Source organism: Anser brachyrhynchus, assembly GCF_964034855.1.
Source record: "Anser brachyrhynchus genome assembly, chromosome: 10".
Taxonomy (NCBI): domain Eukaryota; kingdom Metazoa; phylum Chordata; class Aves; order Anseriformes; family Anatidae; genus Anser; species Anser brachyrhynchus.
The window spans coordinates 16,154,077-16,179,193 of record NC_137705.1 but is presented as its reverse complement, the minus strand read 5'-3'; the positions used below and the strand labels follow the sequence as shown (position 1 = coordinate 16,179,193).

Below are 25,117 nucleotides of genomic sequence, written 5' to 3'. Positions count from 1 at the left end.
TGTTTATATATATATTTAAAAAAAACAAACACTCTTCTATTGTAGTAATTCAGATGTTTGCTCCCCTGTTCTTTGGCCCATGTTAAAACCTGATGGAGTTATGGTGCTTTGTGCATGCACATTTCTGATCGTTAAAGTTCAATGTTCAGCTGAAAAACTGTTCACTGTTGTCCCTTGGCACCAGTCTCTCATTTTTCTCTGTTATATTTTAATTAAATCCCCCCTTTTAGAAACAAATGGCACTACTTGAGTTTTCCTTGAAAATGCAGTCCTTCATCTTGGATTCTATAAATTAGCTGATTGTGTCATTTTCTGTTTTCCACAATTAGCTCGTACAGAATGTTCTGCAGACTGAAGAAGCTTTGTAAGCGATTTTGGTCACATAGAACAGCTTTGATTTCTTCCTCTCTCTTTCCAAGAGTGCTATGAAGCCCTGCATACTCATTTCTCTTTAGGTTGCCCTCAAATCTGTTACAGCTTCAAACTGTTCAGTGTTAAGGCAGTATCGAAGTTGCTGAAGTTGGGACTGGATGCGTGCATAGGCAGGTGGGAAGATCTTTTTTCAAGAAAAAATGTCCTAAATGATCTTAGTCTTTCATAGTCTGGCTTTCCAACTGCTGTAGGTGTACATAACCCTAGGGAAGACCCATGCATTTGTGCTCGGTGTCATCTGCTGAGGATCCGGTCAAAGGTTTTAAAATTTCCATTGTATTACAATTGAAAAATTGTACGTGAATTTCACTAGGAAGGAGGGTGAATGAGGTGGTGACCTGAGCTCAGCCATGCTTTCTTTGTAAGGTGAAATGACAGCCTGACCTGCATCCTGTCTGCTCCGTGTCCATTCCCATGCTGTTTTTACAGCCCTGCCATCTGTTGGCTGCAGATGTGCTAAATGGTGATGTATTTACATCAGCCCATTTAATTTGTTTTCCTGGTCTTGACAACTTTGATAATTTTTAATTAAAAAAAAAGGAGTAACACAATGCCATTTCTAGCTTGCATACATCTGATTCAAAAGTTTACTTCTATGGTATTAATCTTCAAACATACGCAATCTTAGGAGAAGTGGCAACAGGAGGAAAATCATGAAGTTGTGGTTTAGAGCAGACAGACTACAAACTTCTGTTTCCTGCTGTCTACCTGATAATGGAGGGGCATTTAGTAACTTGGAGAGCTAAAACCAGCTGTGGAAAAAGGGAGGATATGAAACACCAGGAAGGTGCTGAGGAATGTCTGTGGCCCGCTCTGAAAAAGACCTCAACGGATGCCTAAAGAAATGCCTAGTGCCAGGTAAGTTGGGCACCAGGACCTCATGAGTCCAGACTTTAAAAGTCTCTCACAGGGGACAAGGAGAACTAGCTCAGAAGCTGAGCTGTTCAAACAGTGCCTGCTCACATCAGCATGACCCAAAAGGCAGCGTATTTTCCGTGGTGCTGCTGCTTAACCTTCATGTACTATTACGTATGAGGGATAAAAAGGGCCTATAACATGTTTGGTGAAAGTTTTAGCCAACTGTTTGCCAAGGTTTGTACTGAAAACCAAAGCTAAACCACTGCATAATGGTTTACCTCTGGTTCGTGACAAAACCAAAGCAGTACTTCCAACTGAAAAAAAGTAGCTTTTAGGGTGGGTGATACCAGTGTGATAAAACAGCAATTCGTTCTGGTTAACAGGAGGGTGCTGATACTACAGCGTGACTTTAATCCCTCAAGATTCCAAAAGCCAAGCTTACTTCTCTCTGCTGCTTGCCTTAAAGATCCTAGAGAGTGCTCAAGAAACTATTTACAAAGTTTTTAAAAAGCGTTAGTCACTTTAATGCCATCCAAATCAATGGAAGTTCAAGAGATTGGTTGTTTTTGACAGAATAAATCCTTCAGGACTTCTTCAAAATCTTGTTAATCCTAACCTGATATTTCTTGATTTTTCTTTCTCCTCGCTGCCCCTTGTCTCCCGAGATGACAGGTCGCAATTCAGTAGTCACTTGTCCCAAGGACAAATTTTCCTTATCCCCTCTCAGAGTTTTTTTAATGTCTGAAATAATACAACCTTATGGCTAGCTTACCATCTCTGGATATTATTGCTCCTTAGAGATCTATTGAGGTTGTTTTTCAGTGTTGGCCTCTGTACTTCCTCAGCACCTTCTTGGTGTGATGAGTTTCATACCCCCAGTTTTCCACAGCAATTTTAAGCACATTTGTTACTGAACTGCGGCATCTAATCCATATTGTAATATCTGTGGGGAGTTTAGAACCTGACTCTCCCAGCAAAATCCCAGGACACTGCTTAATAGATGGGAAAGGTATAAAAGTAAAACAGAGAGATGGGAACACTTAGCAGGCTTTCCCTGCAGGAGCATGTGTAAAAGAACTCGGAGTCAACAGCAGTGAGTAGGGCAGGACTTACAGCATTTATGTTCTGACATTTGTGCCACTACCCTTCCAGGCTTTGCACTAACAGGATGTGAGCAGCTGTGATAATTTCTTCCTGAACCACAAGGCAACGCTGTGCTCAGGCAGCTCTACCTGTCTGCTTGGAATGGGCCATCGCGTGAGTGTGTGTGTGAGAGGGGGAGGTAAACAGGCTCCTACTTGCTGTATGACCTTTCTGTTTTTTCGCTTTTATCAGCAAACTTTAGAATTCCTGTTCCTTCCAACTTGCCAAGAGAAAAAAAACAAAAATCGCAGGACTGTGTTCTAGTCTCTGCACCAGCAGCCTCAGGGGTGCGCCCAGTAAGTACGGCACAGCTGGCCCTGCTCTTACACACAGGCACTCGTGGCTTGGGCTGTTTAATCCCTTACCAGTACCTTTGAAGGCTCGCAGCTTCTCAGACGCTTGTGATTCAGAGTGAAGAGACTTTATGCTCCTTCCTAGCTTTCCCAGAAGACTGGAACGAGTTCATTTCTCTCTGCTGAAGTAACCAAATAGCTAGTCCACACAGAAGCTATGTGGTATGGTAGACTGGATGGTAAATCGTTTGTCTTGGTTCTGTAGTTTCAGTAAAGATTGCTTATACAGAAGATTTCAATAGCAGGAAATTGCCCAAGCTAGCCAGGGCTGCACATGCTTCACAGCAGAGGGCTGGTGACTGAGCGTTTTAAAATGCAGCGTGACTGTCATGGGAGGCTGGAAGTTCGTGTATGTATCCTTTGCCTTTAGCCAGCCACAGGATTTTTTTCCCCTGGAATAGATTGAGTAGCTTTGACCAGCAGAGTTTTTCAATTCTGATTGTTAACGTGGTCATGGAAGAAGCATGTGTCATGGTCTAGACAAGCTGGTTCAGAAGATTCAACCTTTCATAAACTCATAAAACAAAAAGGATGGGTGAGGAAAAAATCCTGAGCACCATTACTTGCCAACAAGCTGCTGCTGATCCGTGTGAGTCAGGCCAATGTAGATTGTTAGTAGTTTATAGGAGTCATCTGTGTCAGGGCCAGAAGTTGAACGTGATGCTTCTGAGCCCCAGGTCTGTGACTTCAACTGCTAGCCAGCCTTTTTGTGCAGCCTGAGCAGGAGACAGTTGGCTGGTAAGTCATCCTCCGTGCTTTCCAAAACAAACAAATGCTCGCATGCTAAACCTCACAGATAAATGCAATTGCAGGCAATTGACAGCTCCTACTGTACCTTTTAAATGCACAATCCTTTTCTCAATCAAACATTGAGCAGGCCATGAAAGAGGCTCTGCTACCCTGCCTGCAACAGGGCTGTTCTTTGTGTGCTGTGTCATCAGATCCTTACAAGTCTTGTACACAAATTTTCCCCCCTTTTTTTACACTTGGCTGTCTCACAAATTCCTTTAATTGTCAGTGACATAGCAAATCCTGTGGCTTCATTCTTAATGCCGTACTGGGTATTTCCACTGTAAATTCTGGACAGATTAGAAGCATCAGCTCTTGAGCTCTCTGACAGATCTCAGGATATTTTTCATGTTAGTTCTTCTTAACATCTAGTATTTTTCTGATGTATTTGCTTTTGATGTTGAAAAAAAAAAAAGGATCTCTGCTTGCTAGCTTTGCTTTGTGGGACTTTTTGTGAGCTGATTAAAATGCTTTGTGCAGATGCTTATGCATATCATTCCTCTAGTTGTTCTTGCATAGAAATTAATGAGTGAACAGCCTTTTATTTACTGACAATTGTAAATGGTGTTGGATAAAATAGTGAAATCAAAGAATTGATCCCATGCATTTTGCTTCTAAGGCATAAGCTTTTTATTGATACATCATTTGTGAGAAAATCCGTCCATCCATCTGCCCAGGACAAATCTATTTCCCAGAAGAGAAAAGGAACAGATTAATTGTATCACCATTACTCATTTCTTCTGCCTAACAATGTTCCCCTTCCTGTTTCTATGCCATTGTTGCCATCGCTGGTGATTCTGCCGACTGGACTGCCACCACAAGCATATTGGCATCATTCCACTGTGATTGGTAACAACTCTGGGCCACCCGTTCGTTTGGAGATGGTTGGTGCCTCACCTTCCTACACTAATTCCCAGAATCATGCAGTTGATGCAGGCTTTGGTGTTGCAGATCCAGCAGCAATGATCAGAGCAATTCATACACAGTGCCTGGAACACACTGGCTATGCCACTTGGTCAGGAAAGCATGATCACCTAGTCTGGTGACACATGAGCTTTTGATTTTTCATGTTATGCCCACCTACTGTATAATGGCACTACTCAGTGTTCACAACTGTAGCCTGTATATTTCTGTTGTCTTTAAATAAATGGCCATATAAAAATATGGTCAGATAAAGGAAGCTGATTGTGAGCCCTTTGATGTTATTGCGAATCTGACTTATTTAATTCAGACAGGAATTTCACCAAGCCTTTTCTTTCCCTTCCTTTCCTTTTTTTTTTTTTTTTCCCTTGCATTAGGCCAGATGCAGTGGTGACAAACAGCAGTGGAAAGCCTCAGAAGGCGGCTGTGTCCTTTCAGCCCTGTAACATTTTATTTGTGGAGCCCCTTGGAAAACACACGTTTAGAAAACAGGCTGAAGTTTCAGAAAAAGAAGCCCATACCTCTGCAGGTTCTTCAGGGTAAGCTATTTTCACCTTAAAATCTCATCTATCCATGGGTGCCCGGTACTTGCAACTTAACCCGTATGTCGTTGTCAGCTCTTGGAAGACCATCAATGAGCACTCAACTTCCTTCTAGGCTGCCTGTTTCAGCTGCATATACCTAACAGGTAGCATGGAGCAGCGGACCCGTCTCATTCTTAGTTTACGAGGCCACTCTAGTACCAGGACTGTAAATACATGAGTACTGTGCAGCTTCCACACTAACGTCCCCTCTGTGACAATGTCCTGACTGCCCATTTGTGACCTTCCTACCCCAGCAGAACTGGTGTGAGTTATGAGGCCTCTGCTTCCTTTCACAGATCTGTGGGGTACCAAATGGTTTCTGTGGCTGCACAAACCCGCTGGCCTTGACCAGAGTGGCTGTCTGTTGGTCCCCTAATGGGACAAGCGGGCTGAGCTGGCAGGTTGAGCTGTGGGCTGGTACTTCTCACATGGGTTGCACTGGATGGTTGTGTGCCTTATCTGCTTCCTGTTCATGCAGGATATATAATTGTGCTTGCTGTTCATCATGCTGGCTTCTCTGTAGGATGGAGGAAGAGGTAAAGCACAATTTACAGCACTAGTAAGTACAGCGGTTCTTACATATTTTATATGTTAACATGCGCATGTGTGTGTTTATGCAAGGGACAAAAAATACTTATGCTCTCAATTATTTATCTAAATGCAAGAGTAGCTTCCTATCCTAGTTTCATTATGCACCTTCCTGTACTATTAATGGCTCCAAAATGAAAAGATACCTTATTGCTCAGTAGGAATTGCTACAAATAGAAGCAATCCTTAGACTGCTCTGTTCAGTGGGTTCTGTTAGCAGCACAGGGAAACAAAGTCCATGTAAAAAATCTGTCAATAATCAATTCTTGGTTGTTTGTAATGTTCAAAAGGAGAAATGCAATCACAGACTGTAACTCAGGTAACTTTTTTTTTAATCACATTTTGGGACTTGCCTATTCTGAGTGCTACCGGAGAGCTCCATGGATTCATCAAACTGTCAGCAGAGCGTTTGGAAAATCATATATTTTGCTACTGCTGATATAGCACCTACAAAATGCAATGTAGGTTTTGATGAGTAACCTAAATATTTCAAATAAATGTCAAACGCTACCTGAAGGGTTTGACTGATCAATAGGATGTTCTTGTATTCCTGCTCCGATGTGCGGCACATGACTCATGTTGCTTTGTTCATGCATACATAGGGATAGGAATCATTGGACGAACCTTTGGTTAGAGGTGTTCTGGACATACTAAAATCAGCAGTAAAATGAAATTACGTATCTCTCATGAATTCATGGTATTTAAGTTTGCCGTTTGGATTTGCCTTCAGTTAAGCATACAGTTAACCTCTTTTTGTTCCAATTAGTTGAAAACTAAGGATTTCCTTCCTTCTGTTTTGAACTGATATGTAAGAGGAAATCCGTAGATGTTCCTGTTTTGAGTAAACCTTTTACAGAGAAGTTATGCTTGTGTATTTTAAAAAAAATAGAAAGAAAAAGGTAGTATTGATTCAGACGTAACAGTAGAATTAGTAGATCCCCTTATGAAGGCTTCGCATCCAAAGAACACAGTGCGAAAATGTTCTCTCGCTGTTTACTTTTAACCTCTGGTTTGTCTTGGATCTGATTCTTAGCAGGCGGTCTTATCTTACAGAAATTGCAGCTTCTATCACCTCCCTGTCTGTGGAAAGGGTTCTGCTTGTAAAAGAATGAAAATGCGTCCTCCTGGGTTGCTGTTTTTCTTCTTAGCAGCATGCTTCACTCCCACAGCTGACTGCCAGAGTCAGAAGGTAAGTCTATGAGTCTTTGTTTAAATGTTCATCGAACAGTTCTTCATATTTGGATGGTTGTATGTTATCCCAAAACCTCACCTTTTCATTTACATATAGTTAAGTGCAGAATAACATCCGTAGCTAAACTTTAAGACTGTCAAATATCTTCCCTGCTCGTGGAAGGACACGTGTGGCGTCTGAACTGGAAAGCTAAAATTAAGGTTGGAGCCAGCTGCTTGAATTTTAGATCAGGTTCAGTTTGCATTTCTGATCAGCACTGATTGCAAAGGCAGTGATAAGATAGGATTGGGGATCTTTGTCTTCCACTATTTTCAGTATCTCTGGCATCTGTCAGGACAGGTCCATATGTGCCCCAGGAGACTTTTCTAAAAAGAGTTTTTAAATCTTATCAAATTGTTGCTTTGCAACAGGGAGAATGCATTTCTTTCAAGTACATTTCCTAGCAGCTCCCCAGCAAGGAGTACAGATCGCTTTCCGTGGGAAGGTTTTGTTTTGATTCCAGCATCTCCGTTCTTGTGATTAGCATCTAGAAGAATGTAGGATGCATTTGTAGATCTGTGGTCTTGGCTCCATGGTTGTGTCGTCCTACTTTCTGTAGGCTATAATTCATAGAATATTAGGTAACGATTACCCACTCACAGAGACGTGAAATGTTTTGCATCACCTCTGGAGCAGCTTATTTAATCTAGGAAAAATAACCCTCTTTTAGATTTCTGTCCCCAAAAGGTTCCCTCTTTTTGGGGAATGAGAAGAAACATTTGAAAATGTATAGTGGGAGTTAAGGAAAAACAATGGTCTAATGAAGTCTTTGACGATTTTTAGGATGGCCACTTTATTTGGTTGTGATGGAAGTGCAGTGATTCCACAAGAAGACTCCATTACCTTGCAGGAGCCTTGCAGGGGGCATTAAGGGAGAAAGAGATTTTGTAGTAGCTGGTTTTTGTGATGTTATCTCCAGGTTGTGTATTGATCTGCATCTTGTATGGACTGGGGAAGATGCAGCAGATGTGAGAACCATGAGAGATTTTCTGCCGGGAGGAGGCCAGTCCCAGGTGGTATGGAGCAGGAATGGAAGTGGCTGGGGAAGGAGAGGAGTGCTTTTGTCTTATGTGATCTCTGAGCCAAACTGTTCATCCTCATGCTGAACAGTGTCTTCCTTGGCCAAATGCAAAGTGCTAGTATGTCCAGGAACGTTCAACTAAAGTGTCACTGAGAACTTCTTGAGGAGGTACATAGCTATAATGACCCGAGCATGTGTATACAGCTCTTGTTTTGTAAAGGGCAAAAGCTCTGGAAATGTGGTGATTCACTAGATAAAGACTATTTCCAGAACTGGCTCCCAGGATTGTTGGAGCCAAACACTGACGTCCACGCGTGTTTTTCTTTCATCCCTGAAGTCTTGCCTTACAAAAGAATTTGTGTTATGGTTTGGGAGGAAATGATAAAGGGAGAAAATGAGTAGAATGAAGCTAGTCCTTAAAAAAGGCCCCCCATCTTATTCTCTTGAAATGGAATAAGTTGAAATGGAATAAGAGAAACATGAGCACCTGAAAAGTAAGGGATGTTTACATCAAAGAGAGTGGAGGGAAGGAAACACTGCAGCATCCAGAAGCTCAGGAATGTCCCAGCTGAGTGCAGAAGGCAGCGGCTGCTGCACATGCATGCTAAAGAGTGCAGGGAGAAAGCACAGTCCAGCCCTGGCAAGACAGAGTTCAACGTGGGCAGAGGCACCCTGGTTCCTAACTGCCTTTGGCTACAGCTAGATGTCTCCTGCTTTAAAATCCTCCTTTATTTTTGGAGCTGTCTGAGAACACCAGGCTTCCTTTTCTGTGGCTTTGTACCCAAAGTGTGGCGCAGTCCAGGCTCACATCATCTGAGCAGAACAGTGGCTGTTTGCCCACTTTCCCTGGCATAGCCACGATGGACCTTGCCAGCTCTCAGCACACCGGGTGGTATTGCATATTGCTGCAACACAGGCTCAGATATTCTCTCTTGCTGCTTCCTCTCCAGCATCTCCAGACTTAGAAACAGCAGTCACAGATAAGCCCGAGGCAGCAGCGCATCATTGTTTTCTGCGAGGCTGTGCCCCAGGAGTCACCTCTGGCTCAAACTTCTGTCTTCCTTTCATCCACTCCAAAGTTGGAGAATCCAAACCATTGCATTTTTTATGTCCCTTGATTTTCTCTTCTGCTTTCATAAGAAGCAAAACACTCCAGAAAATGACTGCTTCATCAGTTCTGTCACTCAAATAAGAATGGACTTTTTTTTTTTTTTAATTTTCCACACAGCTGTTTTCTTCCTCTTTCCTCCTGCCTGTTGCTGCTGACACAAGCATATTTCCATATAAAAAGGGGAAGATCTTACTGGGAAGTTGCCTAAATTTTATGTTGTCCTAGGAAGGTAGGGTAGGGGGTATTCCACAATAGCTATCTTGCCTTAGAGGCCTCTGTTTTATCCTGAAAATGAACTGCAAATAATTAAAGATTCCAACAGCAAGGAATGACAGCCTTTCTTCTCTCCCAGTGTCCATCTCTGTTTAGAAATGGGGCCACATTAATGTAGGAAAGAGAAGAAAAAATGATTAATGTGTGAATAACAGTGTCTTCCTTCAGCACAGCGGCAGAGAACACATTTAGCGGCCCAGCTGTGTCTGACAGCCAACTCCCGATGCCTGGAAGTGAAGGTGAAATAGAATATTGGAGGGTTTTAATTTAATGTTTTGTGCTCTACTGTTTGTGTGGTCTTTTCTTATACAGATAGGGAGGCTCAGACACCTGATAAGGGTTTGTGGGGAAATTCTGACAGTTTTAATACCACAACCTGTGGGAAGACATCCACCTGTGTTTCTTCCTTGAACATCTTCCCGTTCTCTTTCTGAGGCATTGTCTCAGTGAAGGTTAAGGTTGGGATTTGATGGGACCAGCAAGGGACCAACAAGATGCGCCATTCTGTCAGAAACATGTGCCTGGATTCATCTGGCTCCTTTCAAAAGCCCAGTTTTCATCTGGAGTCCTCATTTGTGCTTAATTCCACTGGTTGGATCTGCTTCTCCCCTGTCCCGTGAATGGCACTGCCGGGCTTTTGAGGCAGGGTACTCCAGTTGTAGCTCCCCAGTTACCCATCCATATTGGCTGTCTTCTCAGTTTTGCTCTGTGAAAGAGGTGAAATCTCCTTTGACTTCACTGAGTGTAAGTAGGGTAAAAACATACGGAACAGCAATGCTGATCTCCGTCCTGCTGGATAAAATCAGTAAAGCTGGGGCGTGCAGGACATGGACAGCTGGGTCTGGTGGATCTCAGACTGTTTTTGAGCTTTTCATAATGCAAGGGAGTCCTTCCAAAGGGAGTGGATGCTAAAGTACAGTAAGGAAAGCCCCTGGTGCAGAACTAGGAATGAATATCCACATGAGGCACCACCACAGACACGAGTCACTTTGCTTGCGGGGCAGTGCCTTTGCGTGGATGGCTGCAGAAGGCAAATCCAGGAAGAGAGGAAAAGCTTGACAGCTCCAGGCAGAGGAAACTTGGGCGTGAGTCAGGAAACCGTTCCGGGGAGATGTCCGTGCAGAGCTGGGACCAGAGGGTTATCTCTCATGAGGTTTTCCTGACGGGGTCTGCTGGCTATCTTCTGGCAGGGCCTTCCTGAGCTGTTGATAAGATGGGAAGCTGTGGACTTCCTCCCTTGCCCTGAAGCAAACGTATGTGTTTGGGCTTACTTAGGTCCAGAGGAAGCAGAGCTGGGCTGAGATTACTGATGGGAATACAGAACGGGGAGTTCTGGGCACACGACAGCTGCTGCATTAACAGCATTTTTCAGGATTGGCTTTAAAAAAATCCCAGATCAGGGCTTCCTCCCAAAATTCGATCTGGTGTTTTTATTTTTAGAAAATACTGTGCCTGAAGAGGTATAGTTGAAGTGAGTTGAGTTTTCTTTTCCAGTTGGTGACCTTTTGGGACAAACGGAGCTCCTGCCTTCCAGCTTTTCTCTGTCATCATCAGTAGCAAACATTTTCTCTTTTTAAAATCAACAGTGGTCTTTCTGCACAGTTGCTTGACCTGAGGAGTTTAGGGATTCAAGGAAACCCATCTGTGGTAAAATCATGAGCTTTAATGACAAGCTGGCATACAGTGATGGTTATTCTCTCTCAGGCTGTAGTCCTCATCTGCTCTGGTTGCATTTCATTTGGAGAAGCAGGGTTGGTGGTACAGAGGCATTGAAAAGCACTTTGAGGTAGTCTGAACCCCTAAAGAGAAATTATTCTGGTTAGGTGGAAGTACTTGTGCTGAACTTATCACCGGCCATATGAATTATCCAAGTCTCCTACCTGATCTTCTTGCTGGCACTTATGGGGTCCTTCCCACCCTGGGCCAAAGCATCAAGGGCCACCTCTAGGTAGCTGGAGAAGTGCAGAGCACCCTTCTCTTAATCTCCTCCCTGCACCTTCTCAAAGGCAATTGCCATGAGAAGCACTTGTGTGAGCAGCTCTTGGTCTCTGGGAAATAGACTGAACCAACACATAAAATTTGTCAAACCCATGAAACAGCGAAGAAACAACCAGTACAACTGGATCGTATCATCAGCATGGAAAACAGAAATGCTGTGCTGCCTTTTAATTCAGTGTCTTCTGTCAAGGGTTATTGGTTTAGAGTTTGTCCTCACATACCACTACCACACATTTCCAAAAGATCAGTTTAAATTAGCAGTGTATGGTTATAATTGCTTTAGAAATGGTTAGAATTTTTGCTGTGAATAACAGAGGAAAGATGAGTTAGCTGTGATTTGCCCTATTGCCTTGTAGCTGAGATCGAGGCAGAGCAGCATGCATTAACGTAACATAGTGCTTTAGCATGTATGAGTGTGCGGTGTACATCCAAGCAGCCACACTGGTCACTGCCCTCCCCCGTGGAACCTAAAGAACAGTGCAGTGTGGATAAAGATATCAAAGGCTGGCAAGATGACTGCCTAAGGTAACAGTTTAGTTATGGACTTATTTTCGTTCTACTTTTTCTTTTTAAGCTAAAGTCAATGAGATGCAATGTCAAGATGATGTTTACAATGAGTACAGCATGTACTACTTGTGCTCTGACGCCTAAAGCACCGTGTCCAAGAGGTTGGTCAAAGAGCACGCAAGGCTTAGGAGTGAGGGACTGCAGGTAAGACCTCTTTCCTAACCATGTTGCAGATCTGGTTTAGCTCTGCTATGCAGGGAGTGATGTGTGTGCCTTAAGGAGAACACGTGTGGGTTTTGATCCCTAAAGATCCAAGGACTTTTGTTTTCAGATGCATAAAAATGAATGTATGGTCCTTATTATTGTTGATTTTGTCTCCTTGCAAATCCCCTGGACTTCTTGCTGCATATAAGGTTCTGTATACAAACAACCAGTTACCTGATAATTACCTCTGCCTTGCCCTGAACAAACTGAGTTTGCTTATCCTGCTGTAGCAACTAAGCAGAGCTCTGTCTTCCGTAGGAACCTGTTTCAGACCTGGAATTTGCTAGTGAATTATTAGAGAAAGAATATAATAATTCCCCTTGTATATCCTCTCAGCTTCCAACAATAATCCTCTGAACTTTTTACCTTCCTAGTTCTCTTTATGAAGGTTGCTTTTTCTTGTGTTCCTTGTTCTTATTCTGTTGAGCATTTCTATAGCTTGGCTCTAATAGGAAAATGGTGAAGGAAAACTGAATTTACCAGTAAGTTTTTTTAAAAAAAATGAAACACTATAGATTATTGTTTGCCTATCTATTCAGTAGTGAATGTTAACAGTTAATATATAGCTCCATTGTCTACTGTTTTCTGTAATTCACTATTCTGTATAAATACTTTAAAAATAGCTGTAGCAGTTTTACAGTAATTACAGACACACAGAGGAGTCAGACTGAATTCAAAGGGGCAGTGCTATTGAGGCGATTTCCAAGTTCCTTTTGGGAAGGATGTTGTGCCAAAAATAAAATGAAGTATAAGAGTAATGTGAGCGCGTGCAGCTTTTCTGCCTGTTATCTCTCTGTGGTAGTGGTAGTTGAACAGACCCAAGAATAGTTCTGTACAACGTACACACAGAGCAAGAGACGCTGCCACCAGGGGCCTAGCCTCTGCGTAAGGCGATGGATGAAGGGTTGAAAAGGAGAAAGATGCTTCTCCTCTGTCTCATATCCAGTCCCTGGCATCATTCTTGGAACCAGCCGTAGGAGCACAGATCAGTGGGCATCCTTGGGGAAGACATAATTAGAGTGCAAACTCTTGTGTGTACTTATGGGGGAGGGAATGAATGCCCTTCTGTTCGGAGTTCAGCGCGCTGCAGTGTGCTTGCTTAGAACCCCTCCAACAAGCATGTGGTATCTTTGTGGTGTGATCATGGATTTTGGATTGTTCTTTTTAAGGTACACTGTCAAGTTAGGAGAAAATACCCTTGTCCAGCCAGGGTGCTATCACATATGTACGAAGGAAATTGAGGAGAAAAAGTGCTGCCCAGGATTCTGGGGTACAGAGTGCTACGGTAAGTTTTTCATCTGTTTACAATGCCTTCTGTTCAGTAAATCAAACCTGTTTTAACATGAAGCATTAAATATGCATTAAGCTGATTGATTTTTGTTATTTCTGCTCCTGCTTTTTAAGCATTTACAAGGTCTCCATTATCTGCCCAGGATGTTTAGAAGATAATGAGGAAGGAATCTCTTTGCTTCATATGGGTTTAATCCTCTTATATTTAACACATAACATAACCCCCTTTGTTGGAACTTCCTTTAGTCTCTTCTTTAAAAAGAACCTTTTGGAAAGGGATGTTTTTGTTCCTCTTTGAGAAAGTTTCCAAAGGAAGAGGAAGATACTTCTTTCTGGTGTCCCTCTGGTCTGGAGTGCATGTGCCATGTGTGCTTTTATATAGTCTGGAGTTAGTCAGAGGTTCAGTCACAGAAAATACTTAGCAATTCCAACCCAACATGCAAATAACCCTCCCAAAGCTCCCATTTAGTTTTACGCCAAGTAATGAGAATTTGAAAACATTCAGTTTTTCTTGGTCTTCTCTCAAAAATCCAAAAGCCAAAAATCCAAAATCCAGAAAGTTTATCTTCTAAGATGGACACTTTTCATACAATTGACCAGTGACTGGAATATGGCCAAACATTATCCAGTCCAGCAGAAAATGGGAGGTTGTTTGAGCAATTGGGCCTGTTTTCACATAAAGTGCTTTGAATAATCAATTGGCAATTCTATGCCTAAAATTTTCAGATATAATCCCTTGAATTTGGAGGTACTTCTCTCCAAAGATGTGTGGACCATGCTTGTTTGAGCACATTCACAGCCCTTCAAGAAGTCACAAAAAGCCAAAATGCTCAGTGTCTTTGAAAAGCAGGCTCCTATCTGTCCCGAGCTTCAGAACCGTCCTCAGATGTTTGGTGCTGCCCCTTGCTGATGATTGCAAGAGTGGCTCCATCTCAAAACATGTTTCAGTGGCTTTGCTGAAGTGTGGTTAGTTATGGGCCAGTGGAATTTTCCTTAGACCTTTATTAAAAGGCTTTCCTTAGAAGGCAGCCATGTTTCTCCTTGGTCTTACTCATTGCCATCTTCACCAGCTCTGGGCCAGTTTTAGCTGTACTGGATAAGCAGGCAGGGACTTTGCTGGTTAAGAAGCCATTGCTTTCACACAGCTGGAATGCCAGTAGGAAGAGGTGATAAAAAGAGGGGTGCGGTGCTGTTTTTTCTGCCTAATCTTGCCTGGCCTCTTACCTGCTAGAATGTCCAGGAGGCTCCGAAAATCCCTGCAGTGGCCATGGGACATGCTTGGATGGTATACAGCGTAACGGAACCTGCATCTGCAAGGTCAGTGTGTGATTTGGTCTGAGGGTGCCATGCTTTTGTCAGAGGGTGATATGCTTTTGTACAGTGTCTGTGTAGAAGCTCTGGATGAAGACCAGCCTTCTGCCTGGAAGGTCCTTAGCAGGGTCTTTTATTCCAGTATCAGTGCCTGTGGTTTAACTAGAGTATTGGTGTGGTCTGCGGCAGCACTAAGACACTGTTGGTGGGGCTATGGGGTTGGGAAGGATCTCTAGGAAGAAATGAAGAAAGAATTGCATGGATTTAACCCTCTGATCAGTTGAAATAATCAGTGTCTGTCTGTGGCTGCAAGAAGCCCTGAGATACGTTTAATGAGCTGTACCTTTACCAGACCTGAAAGACATACTTCCCAGCTGCTGCTGCACCTTAGCGGTCAGACCCTCCCTCTCCCAGGAAAAGAAAGAAAGACTAAAACCAGAATTATTATTTTCGTTACAGCTCTAGACTTAATACAACAAAAGTACCAACAACTGCTGCATGTGACTCATATAAAGCAGTGTTTCTAAAATTATCTTAGCTTAACAGACCAGTGTCAGATTTGAAACTTCTTCTTATGAACGATATGTTTTTACAGTATCCTTAATTAATGGCATTGTTATCCTTAATTAATGGATAAGTTAAAGTCCTACCTCTTGGGCACATCTTTGAAAAAAGCTGATTTTGGACTTAACTCAAGACACTCCATATCAATTAAAATACGTGTTTAAGGTCCCCAAGCCTTATAAGATCAATGTCAAACACCCCATTGGTGCTAGTGAATTACAGCTTCCTTCTTCAGAGAGATCATAAGCCAGTTGTTACATTCCTGTCTGCAAACAGGACATGGTTTCCTCAGTGCCCACCTGGGTTTTGCTGGCATTTTGCACGCTCTCCGTGTGTCGGTGTACCCCTCTGCTGGGAGGGCTGGGTGATAGTACTAGAGCACTGAGCAGATCAATTTTCTTCAATGTATTGCTTCAGTTGTCAGAGAAAATCAGAGACGGGGAGATACTTTGAACTATGACAATGTTTAGAACAATGAAATGGTATAGAAAAATAACATCTGGGACATTTTGGGGCCCTTCTAGGAGCAATACAGTGGTTTTGCCTGCCAGAATTGTCGAGATGAAAATCGTTTTGGCCCAGACTGTCAGTCAGGTAAGGAAGAGTAATTTCAGGTGAAACCTGCACAAAAATACCTGAGAGCAAGGAAAGCGGAGGGGAAAGCTGAGTGAGGAAGGGTGCTGGAGAGGAGGAGGGGGTGGCATCTGACAGCGTTTAATAGCAAATATCTGGGCATTTTGTCTTTCTGCCCTTCTCCACTGTCCCATCAGACAAATGATTCTCAGTCTTTCACACAAATCAATCCATTTTTCCTTTTGTAAAGTCTCCCTCTCCCATTACCATGGCTTTCCCAGTTTCCTCTCTCTTTTCAGCCAGGCTGTTACCTACATCCCACCTGCCCTGAAGCAACCCAGCCTAATTTCCCAACTGTTTGCAAGACTCCTGTCACAGCTCCAGTAGTCTCTCAGCTTCCTCCTTATTGCCCTTCCTACACATTAATACACACAATACTGCTTCTCACATATGTCATATTTTGAAGCAATTTATGACCAGTGCGGCCCGGTCATAAAGAAGCCATTTCTTTCCAACTCCTGGTTCCCTTGTATCCACACAGGTGAGATGGGTGTGATCTCAGTGCTTGTGCTTACGGAATGACACCGATGCTGGCATCACAGATGTGGTAGAGCCTTATAATACCGCATCCTTCCACATTGGCTGCAATAGACTTGGAGGAGCGGGAAGTTAAGTCTGAAAAGCTGGTCCAGATGCTGCATTTGGGGCTAATCTTACAGGGCAGAACTTTGTCTTTCTTCAGCACAGGACTTGCAGAGCTCTCTGTGAGCTCTGACCAGGATGACCTTATTTTTAAAATGAGTCATACTTGCTGTGGATTATTAGTGGGCAATCGGGGTGCCAAATCCCAGGGCAGTTGGCCAGTGTATGTCTGGAGCTCTTCATGCTGCCTTGTCGCTGAAGGTCTTGTTTGTCTGGCCTTTCCTTTCAGTGTGTGACTGTGTGCACGGGAAATGCAACAGCGGCGTCAATGGGAATGGAAGCTGCACTTGCTATGGAGGTTACACTGGCATCAGGTGTGATCAAGGTAAATAAATTGGTAGCTGGAGAGGAGCTGTTAGAGCTAAACTATGATATGGATGCATGTGTCCCAAAACCAGCTGGGATTTCTCTGGAAACAGGGTAGATCCTCCCTTCCCTCTAAGTCTTGTGCGACCTGACTACCTAGCCTGCAAGTCTGTCATGCTTACTTTCCCTGGCTTTTGTGCTGGCTGGGGTCTCTGGAAACACCACTTGCCTTCATTTCCATGCCTTTTGTAAGGGAAGTTGTATCTTCTTGCACTGCCATTCTTGCTCAAAAGGAAACTCTCTTTGCTGTGTGATTCCAGAGCTTCCCCTTTGCAAAGGCGTGATGTGTGAGGCCAACAGTGAATGCACAGTAAAGGATGGGACAGCGGTGTGTGACTGCAAGCAGGGATACAGAAAAAGCGGCAGCCATTGCTTAGGTGAGAAATTTCTCTGTGGCCCTAAATAGTCCTCCGTTTAGGACCTTCCAAAGAGAAATCTTTCTCTGGCATCTCTGGACGAATTTGATCACCATGAATACGGTGTCTTCCTCACTGCGGAAGCATAAAAGCCTGTTTTTTTTGGGAATCCTTCTAAGATTAATACCTAAGGTGTTTGTTCTCCTCTCACTTGGTCCTGTAAGCAAGAAATGAGTTACAGTTGCAGATGCCATCCAGTATTTGCCTGTATGAATGTACAGAGTAACTGTGGCAGTGGGATATCAGTGAGTCTGTGCCGGTGTAAGTGATGAGTAAAGGTATGTAATTAGAGGGTTTGAGCAAAGGTATGTAATTAGAGGGTTTCTTCACTGATTTCAGATGTAAGGTTTTGAATTGCTTTTGTTAAAAGAAAGTCAATAAGATGCATGTGATTAGCTAGCAATGGATAGCTCTATTTTCGCTGGCTTTTTGCAGTTCTTGCTGCCCAAACACCACTTTCAGATATCCTCAGACATGATGGAAATTCAGAAGTAAAGACAAGCATCTTCTTTCTGTCCCTTATATTTGTGTTGCTGAAGTAATAGGAAGAATGTGTCATCTAAATTCCTTGGATCAAAGAAAAACAAACTGTCTGCTGTCTGAAATTATTTTATTTTCTGGGAAAATGTAGCAGTTTAATAGAATAAATTCCTTATTCTCCATTCTCTTCAGGCCTTTGGCATTCTGCTATGATACAGTAAGTGCTCTACTGAAAACAGAAATTTGGATACTCTTCGACCTCTCATCTCTTTATTTGCAGCTCAGAATCCTTGTGCGTCTTCTCCTTGCTCCCCCTTTGCTGTATGTAATGTTCTTAGACCAGAAAAGTATCAATGTACCTGCAAAGAAGGATTTCAAGGAGATGGGAAGATTTGTCAGCCCATAAACCCCTGTGTTGACAACAACGGAGGCTGTTCAGAAAACTCTACAATTTGCATGTACAAACGTCCAGGAGAGGTAAGGGTGACGGCAGCACATCAGCAACCTGTAAGGGTCTGAGAGCGGCCAGGTGGGAACTTCTTCAAATGAACCATTCATTGGATTGCTCACGTCTGCTCTCCTCACCTTAGATTTTGCAACCTGCCACCTCTTTTGTGGGATAACCTGTTGAGTAAAATATGACGAATGCAGCTATAATCACTGCTTTGTCTTCTGCTAGGCATCCTGTGTTTGCAAGCCTGGGATGAACAGGAGATCTGCATCAGAGTGTTACGTGATTCACAGTGACTGCCAGAGGTATTTTTGCGACGTGTCCTCCACATGTGAAATTAACTCCCATGGGAATCCTAGGTGAGCCACTTTAAGGATTGCTTTTAAAGCTTATTCTGCAGCTAGAATGGAAACTGATTTTGAATAAGGTAAACTTTGAAGAAACAGGGAACTAAATGAGAAGAATGGGCTAGAGTCCCCTTTTGATAAGAGCCTGTTTTTAACAAGTCCATTGAAAGTAAGGAGTTCTACATCAGCTAGTGTAAATCTCATCATGTGGGCCACAAGATGCTTTAAATCTGGAGCAGCAGGGTCTTCTGTGTTGTGAACTGGAGATGTAGCTCCCCAAGTTAGTGGATATTATTAGTTTATAATCAATCACCAAAACGGAGATGTCTGACTCTTGTTTGGTTATCTAAGGAATTCCTTTGGTTGGGAGGGCTAAGTCTTTGGCTCTCCTGCCTCTCAGGCCTGTAAGCCAGAGGTGAACTAGTGTTGCAGAATGACAGGGAAGGGGGGAGCTGAAGGAAAAAACACCAGACCTCATTTAGTTTTCCTGAGCAAAACATTTAGAAGTTGATGCCCTGCAGATGAGAAATATTGCCAGATCTAGGATAATTTTTGGTCTCCTAAACACCAGAGAAAGCTTCACTGAGCATTTTTTGATAGCAAAAAAAGCTGGAGTTTTTCTGAGAGACTGAAGAGGAAAAGAGCAGTCCCATCTCCTTGGCTGTTCCTTCTCCAGTGCTGCTAAAATTGTTAGCATCCACCTGCTCATTGTGTGCTCCAGGCCAGAACTGAAACACAGTGGCTTCCCCCTTTGAAGACATGCCAACAAATTGCAGGACTCAGTGTTCCACACAATCCCTGCCTTTAGCATATCTGTTCCCCAGCAGCTGGCACGCAGCCCTCTGTGGCTGGAGTAATGTCAGATACCTCCCCTGTGCCGTATGTCTTTGCATCCCTGAACCAGAAAGAGCAGAGCTGATACTTGGACAAAACCCAAACAGGAAAAAACGTGTTTATCAGCCAGTGACCTTAAGTAGTGTCTGAGTAATGACTATAGGTCCGTGTGAATCACGATGGAGATTTTCACATGTAGATAAGCTTTTCTGCAAAAGTCATTAGCATGTCTGGGGCCCTCATTAGTTCTAAGACAAACTGTAGCTAACTGATGTGCGGGAGCTGGTACTTCCCACTGAAGCTGAGGGCTCACATAGGAGCTGATTGCTATATTTTCACTGAGACCTGTGTTTTTTTATGCATTACCTCAAATTTTCAGATGCTTTAATGAGTGATACTGGCTGAATACTTATTTAGGCATCAGTACATGTATTGTGGTTTTCTGTACCCTGAACTCTAAAGCAGACAATCCTTTTGTTGACTGTATCTGAGAAAGTGTCTTCCTTCTTTTTGCTTAGGATCAAAGTTGCTTGCACTCCAGAAGTGTGCATGTTTTTCCTGCCATTTAGATTAGGCAGCAGCTACTAGGCTCTTAAATACACCTTAAAGTTGCAATTAATCTTTCATCTGTAGATACTGATGTTGTCCTACTCAAACATGTCAAAAGTGTGGAGGACTGCTTTATAATGATTTCTTACGTTTAGTGTTAATGTTTATAATGTTATGTTTATTATGTTATTATTGTTGTATCTAGCTGTGTGTGTAAAGAAGGGGAGATTGCAGATGAGAGAAATTGCTATAAAGATCTCTTGAGTGAGATTAATCAGCATAATTCACGAGGAACGTTTACTGGGAAATTGAACGTCGCCAAGAAGATGTTTGGTAACTCTCTTTTGAATTTGTTTGGGGAATGAAGCAGAGGTGGGGAGAAAAGTGTGTCATCAAAAGACTAAAAGCCTCTCATCATAATAGACATTTCACAATGTATGACTGTGGCCTTCAAAATCAAACACATCACATCTCTGAACTCATATTGCCAGTTCTGGCTCGTGAATTGAGGACATTGTTGCAGAGAACAGTGTGGATGAGCATTATGTATTTGACAGTCCCGGTGAAAGATGTGCCACATCCACAAAAAAAGGAAAGCATGTGTTGAGGGTGTGATTTAAACCTGTCTGTCTCAAAATACCAATGTTCCTCCACCTGCACGGTGTTGAAGGCTCAGTTGAGTTTTCTAGGAGTGGTGCTTGAGGCTGGTGTGCCATGGATCCTCCTACAGTCAGATTGGTCTGCTAAGCCAAAATACAGCCTCCTTGCCAGCTCACGCATGTGGGTGGCCATTATAGAGATGGAGGGGCTTTATCCCGTGCACTGTGGTCCAACATAAACAAGTACTAGTTACATGCATCAGGTTGAAGATGTGTATATGTAATTGTGCTGTTAACACAAAGAATAATTATTGCCGGAGTTAAGCCATATGGCAAATAGCTGCTTCATGTTGTCACTCTTTTTACAGCTTCTGGTTGTTCAGTGTTGCTGACGAAATACGGGCCTTTCACGATCTTTGTACCGTCCCTTCTTCCAATTAATGATAGAATGGAATTTAATGTAAGTTTGCTTGCTTTTAGCAAATCTTTTCTATCTCATGATTCATTCCTGCCTGAGTTCTGTGGTCTATAAAAACCGATTGACACATGAGAGAATATTTATAGAAGCAATCTCTTGCAAAGACTGCTCATTGTCTGGTTGTTGCAGTCTCACAGAGGTTGTTACGTCCCTTGTGTTATTTTTAAAACCTCTCTCTCTGCTATTGACAGAGTGCGTTTGTTGTTTTTAATGTCAGATTATGTAACTTCAAAAAGTTTAAGTTCTTCTGGCCGTTCTTATTTAAAGATCCAACCTCCGGTGTGTGACTATTCTCAAAACCTTAGGTGGTTTTCACTGCTTGAGCGTGGGGTTTTCAAAAGGGGATGAGATTTGCATTAAAGTACTGGATTTGGGCCTATTCCTTGGTATGGCCCTAGATGTGGGAATGGTGTCAACTTCTTAGGAAGGGCTCATTTTACTAATGGGGCAGCAAGGATGACAGGGCTGTAGAAAACTGATATGGGAGTTAGGTCAAGAGTTTGAGAGTTCTGGGCTTCAACAAGTATGTCCTACAGGTCATATTTTTATTTTATGTATTTTTTAATTAAGTTCTGTTCATTTGCTGTAGTTTTTCAATCAGTTGTATCAGTTCCACCTAAATCAGTATTGACAGATGACTGTCTTAAAGAATCACCAGTGATGGAAAACCCAGAAAACAAAGGAAGAAACTAAATGTAAATTCAGCAGCTTACACCACCTACATGGCCAAACATAAACAAAGATTGTCTATGGGGAGCTTAGGCAAGTTTTGTTACCTCAAGTATGCAGGGATAGTTTTAAAATTGTCCAGGTCCAATAGGTTTATCTTCAGGGGATTCTTCTAAAGTCACTTTCAAATGAATCAGTCTCCCTGTGTTTGTGTGTGTACACAGAAGCAAAAGATTTGCCACAGTGTTTCTGCAGTGAACCAAAATGAAGAGGGAAGCTCAATATTATATACCTAGAATTTCTGTTATGGTAATGTTGTGGATCTTTCATAAAATGAAGTTTTTGAAAGAGCATGTCATTTATCTTCTTTATTTGGCCTTTACTCCCCAAAGGATACCACTGCCGAGCATTTGTGCAGAATGCACATTGTTCCTGGTCTGCATTTGATAGAAGACATGGTAAAAGCCAAGACGATGTGGACCTTGTCAGGACATAAGCTGACATTCAGCAGCCAGGTAGATGATATCCTGAACTGAAGTTGTGGACTGCTGCTTTCATGTAGGACTGACCAGAGCTTGAGCATAGTTTCCTTCATGTGCTTTCTTAATGAGAAAACCGTTTTTCTTTTATCAGACTACCTGTGACCGGAACAGGATTTCATTTCCACTTCTCAAAAAGAATCATGAAGTTTTAAGAGACAGAGATGTAGCAGATTTCTTAGGTTATAATCTCCTTTCCAGTGCAAAACTGTTCTTTTGCTACATATTCTACAATGATTTATCTAGTTTTAAATAGTCACTTCTCTGCTCCTTGGTTCTTACCATCCACTTGAGATGTGTACACAGATAGGTGTATACAGATATGATATTAAACTGCTTTTTATTGCTCTTCCTTGCATTTCCTTAGCCTTGAGTTGCAAAGTATAATTTTTATATTAAGGTGGATGTGGCACTGTGGGGCACATCTGAGAGAAAGATTGGCTTCAACCATATTGCAGTAAATTCCTTGGTTGGTTGTGGACCGTGCTCTCAGACAGATTCTGTGATGTGTCCTAATGGTCCTGGGGTAAAAGAAAAAGGCAGATGGGAAGAAAAGGCTGTAAAGTCATAATTGTGCTCTCTGAGCAACAGAATATATTGAGCATTGATGTAGTTTCCAGTTGTTCCAGTTCTAGAGGTTGCTCTTTTATCAGCTCATTGCACAGACTAGAAAAGCTGCTGTCTCCTGGCAAGAGCCTTTGTGGGATCCAAAGCAAAGTGATTTAAGGACAGACAACCAAGCAACTGTTTCTCCTGCCCTGTAGACAACCAATTAGGCAGAATCTTATTCCTAAGCTTGGTAATAGTCTTTCCTTGGTCTGCATGTGTATGCCGGAGAAGATACCTTTTCCGTGCAGTTAGCAACCGCAGTATCCTTGCAGCTGATGTGGAAGAGGCAGCAAAGTCTCTCTTTAGACTGAATGCTTCTCCTTGGAGGTCACGTTCTCAGACACAGCTACGTGCTGAATATTTTCTCTTCCATTTGCCCTTTTCCCCTCTATCTATTTTATTTTTCTTATCCTAGCAAAGAGTTTTTCATCATTATTTTATGATATGGAAGGCTGTTTTTCCCTTTTCACTCTTTCAGTTGACACACGTTTTCCAGCATCCACTGTTCTCTCTCCATCCTGCACTTTTCCTGCTTGCATTCTCACAGCTGGCCCAGGGAGAGCTGTATGTTTCCTCTCTGCGGATCCAGCCTTGGCCTGGAGGTCTAGGTCATACTACATGCACCCTACATGCATCAAAAGGAAAAAGCACTATTTGGAGCCAGGGATTATGAACTGGGTTTATCGATGCTCTTGTAAAATTTATTTCCTGTTTGTTTACTCAGGAGTCTTTTGATCTGGGACGCCTGCCCTCCCCTTCCTTTGTTTCAGCCGGACTCCTCAGTGATGTGAGCTGAAGTTCAGGGCAGGGAGGAGCAGTTAAAAAAATGCGCATGGTAAACGAAAAGCACAGAGAAGCTGCGCTTGCCTGCACTTGGATTATGGCTGCAACACCAATACCTTGATGCTTAGTTTATAAGTTACACTTGGTACACCTCCATACACCCCGCTTCAGTGCATGGCTGTATTCAGTATGGAAGGACCAGATGCATGCCTTATAATTCAGTGAGCCTGACTATTTAGGCTTTGCTGTGATGAGTCCTAGTTGCATTAGGAGCTAATGAAATCTGCAGTCAAAGCTGAAGTTTCCAGATTGTCTCCAAATTCTGTATTCTGGTGCCCAGGAAGCAGCGTGTCTTTCTCGTAGTGCTTGACAGATTGATGCAGCAGCTTAACAGTCAGTGCAGCCTTCTGTGATCCACGCTGGGATCAAGCATTGTTCACATTCAGGCAAACTTAAACCTAGAGCTGACTGTCCCAGACTAGGTCTTTAAGCTGTAGTAAGACGTAAAAGTACCCCAGGATGGAAATATTGTCCAAATTCATTTAGAAGCGAGATGTTTATTCCACAGTGAGACCACCCCTTAAATTTACTTTTTCCAGAGTAGACCCGGTTGTGCATTCACCTTGCTGACCCATAGATGGAGAGCACTGAAGGAAACAAGGGTTTATAGATCTATTGTGATACCATGGATATACATTAAAATAACCTTGTGTTATTATCCAGGCATACACCAAATCATTTCAATATCAAGATGCGGTGGGAGAACTGTACAGTGTTTTGCGGTCAAACCTACCAGCAGCCAATGGCATTCTGCATATTGTTAACACTCTAAGGAAAAAAACCAGCACTGACAACCTTGGAAACCCACAGGTATGCAGGCATTCTTATTTCTTCTGTTTTATGAGACAGTAGAATAAATACTTTAAAGAAATCTTTTTCCATGATTATGCTTCTTAAAACAGCGAGGCTTTTTTAAAAAGGAAAAAAGCTATTTGTTCTGTTTTCAGCTCCTGATAAGCATGCCTTTAAAAGTAGCTAATAGCTCTGCACAAGTCAGATACAGACCTTGCAGTGATGCTTTTACAGTGTTTGGATAAGTAGAGAATTCTAATTTCATGACTAAGATCACTCCCTTCACAGAAAATGAGCTCTTTTTCAGTTGTATCTTACAGAAGAAGAATAAGATAAATATTGAAAAAACATTTTTCGTATAAAATTGAAATTAAGATTTGCTTTATTGAAAAAGCTTTTTTCATATAAAATTGAAACTAAGACTTGCTTTCATCTGTCTCTACTGCATTTTAAAATTATATTAAAAAGATTCTCTTTGCATTAAAAGTATATAAAATGAGGACAAATAATCACTATGGACCTTTGCAATTTGAACTTGTCATGTATTTAAGACACTGGGCAGAGATTTAAGAGTTCTTGCTTTAGTCTCTGCCTCTGCTAAACACTTTTTCCTGTTAACTGGGAAAAGTTTT

General features: G+C 42.4%; 1 protein-coding gene across 1 annotated transcript in view; it reads left to right on the top strand.

The window, feature by feature from the left end:
• The first annotated feature begins 6,501 nt into the window (after window positions 1-6,501).
• STAB1 (stabilin 1) overlaps window positions 6,502-25,117 on the top strand; it is a 57,644-nt gene continuing 39,028 nt past the window's right edge. The window contains 14 exon segments of the mRNA XM_080606425.1: window positions 6,502-6,567; window positions 6,722-6,857; window positions 11,877-12,013; window positions 13,243-13,358; window positions 14,595-14,680; window positions 15,763-15,832; window positions 16,743-16,838; window positions 17,140-17,256; window positions 18,056-18,252; window positions 18,455-18,585; window positions 20,162-20,289; window positions 20,924-21,015; window positions 22,095-22,217; window positions 24,357-24,503. Coding sequence (XP_080462551.1) covers window positions 6,777-6,857; window positions 11,877-12,013; window positions 13,243-13,358; window positions 14,595-14,680; window positions 15,763-15,832; window positions 16,743-16,838; window positions 17,140-17,256; window positions 18,056-18,252; window positions 18,455-18,585; window positions 20,162-20,289; window positions 20,924-21,015; window positions 22,095-22,217; window positions 24,357-24,503 — 1,521 coding nt within the window. The 5' untranslated portion in view covers window positions 6,502-6,567; window positions 6,722-6,776.